Consider the following 1,607-nt stretch of genomic DNA (forward strand, 5'->3'; position numbering starts at 1 on the left):
GGATGTTCGGTGACTTTCTTAAAGTACTGAACAAATAAATTAATAGAGAGCATGTAGAGTTGACTCTACGGTTTTGATGTATTAATATACATTTTTAAATGCTTTGAACGAGTGATCCTTAATTATGTAATCTACATCAGTTAGTGTTCTTTGATTTCAATAGGCATTTATTTACTTTAATAAAAATCCTTATTTTTATTAAAAATTTAAATCCTTATCATCTCTTTCTTAGATTTGGATTCTGTTTTATTGTCTATCATCTCTTTCTTAGATTTGGATTCTCCTTTATTGTCTTTCATCTCATTCTTACATTCAACTAAAAATTTCGCAAATTCTGTGTCGAGTTCATCCTTAACACTACGAATTAATTTTTTTTTTTCTTCTTCTGATATATCACTTCGATGAAATATTTCAGATAGTTCATTAACCTTGTTAGCTGAAATTTTATTCCATTCATTATTCCATTTTTGGTCTCTCCATTTAGGGTCCATTTCACTTGTTTTTTTATCAAATATTTTCCTGAATAACGGATTAGTTTTTCTCTGCCATCGATCGCGCGGATTCTCGTTTTGAACCGGATTTTCCCTTTTGTTTTTTTTATTATCTAATGAACATTCTTCTAGGTATCCTTCCGAGTAGGTTTGCATTTTTCCTGCTATATCACCCTCTGTTAATACTCTTTCATATTTTAACTTATTTTTTGTTTGCAATATATTTTTATCAATAAAAGATTTATTGCAATCACACTATGGATTAAATAAAAATTTTTTAAAAGTATGTTTCTTTTATTAGAATAGTAAATCAAATGAAATGTTAAAAATAATTAGAAATAAAATATATCTATATGTATATTTTTTGTAAAAATTTTAACTTACGTTATAAAAACATTGATACATCCAAATTAAAAGAAGGAATGTAGTAATTTTTAAATATAAAATTAACGATTTCATATTAATATATTTATAAAATAATATTTAAGTGGAAGTTGTTAATTCAGGTGTAAAATTTTTTCAATTTTCAATAATACTAAAATATGGATTTGTAATATTAATTTAGATATTATTATAACCTATATTAATTTCTTAAATTTTTAAAATAGAAAATTATTTTCATAAATGAAATATAATTTCTAATTTTTTATTACTACCCATGATATTATGGTTACTTTAGATAGGAATAATATTCTTAATTCTTTAAAAAATAAAATAAGAATGTTAATTTACGAATAGCTAAAAAAGATAATAAATAGGTTAAAGTTATTTTAAAAATATTTTATTAAAATTTTATTTATCTTTAAATTATGTAAAAAAATTAAATATTTTTAATTTAATTCACATAAAAATTATAAGTGATATACATTTAATATTAAACGATTTTTTTTATTTTTATTTTCTAAACTACCAATTTCTGTGAATTATGTCGTACTTTAAATTATTTTATATGCAGTATATTATGATTTACAAAAAATAAATCTTCATATATTATATAGATATATCTCCATCAAAAAATGAAAAAAAACTCATTAAATTAAAAATTTTTGTACGCATGTATTTTTCATACAGTATACTACATTTGTCACAATTTTTCACTTACATAAATATAATTTA

The 1,607-nt window shown here is 21.3% G+C and overlaps 1 protein-coding gene across 1 annotated transcript; it reads right to left on the reverse strand.

Annotated features, from left to right (window-relative positions):
- Positions 1-206: 206 nt before the first annotated feature.
- Positions 207-950, reverse strand: PGAL8A_00498100 (fam-g protein; the record flags this gene model as incomplete). The annotated part of the gene is made up of 2 exons (XM_028673791.1): positions 207-746; positions 876-950. 2 exons carry the CDS (start codon positions 948-950, stop codon positions 207-209), a joined length of 615 nt encoding a protein of 204 aa, XP_028530208.1.
- Between the last annotated feature and the right edge of the window lie 657 nt (positions 951-1,607).

Source organism: Plasmodium gallinaceum, assembly GCF_900005855.1.
Source record: "Plasmodium gallinaceum strain 8A genome assembly, contig: PGAL8A_v1_147, whole genome shotgun sequence".
In the NCBI taxonomy this organism is placed as follows: domain Eukaryota; phylum Apicomplexa; class Aconoidasida; order Haemosporida; family Plasmodiidae; genus Plasmodium; species Plasmodium gallinaceum.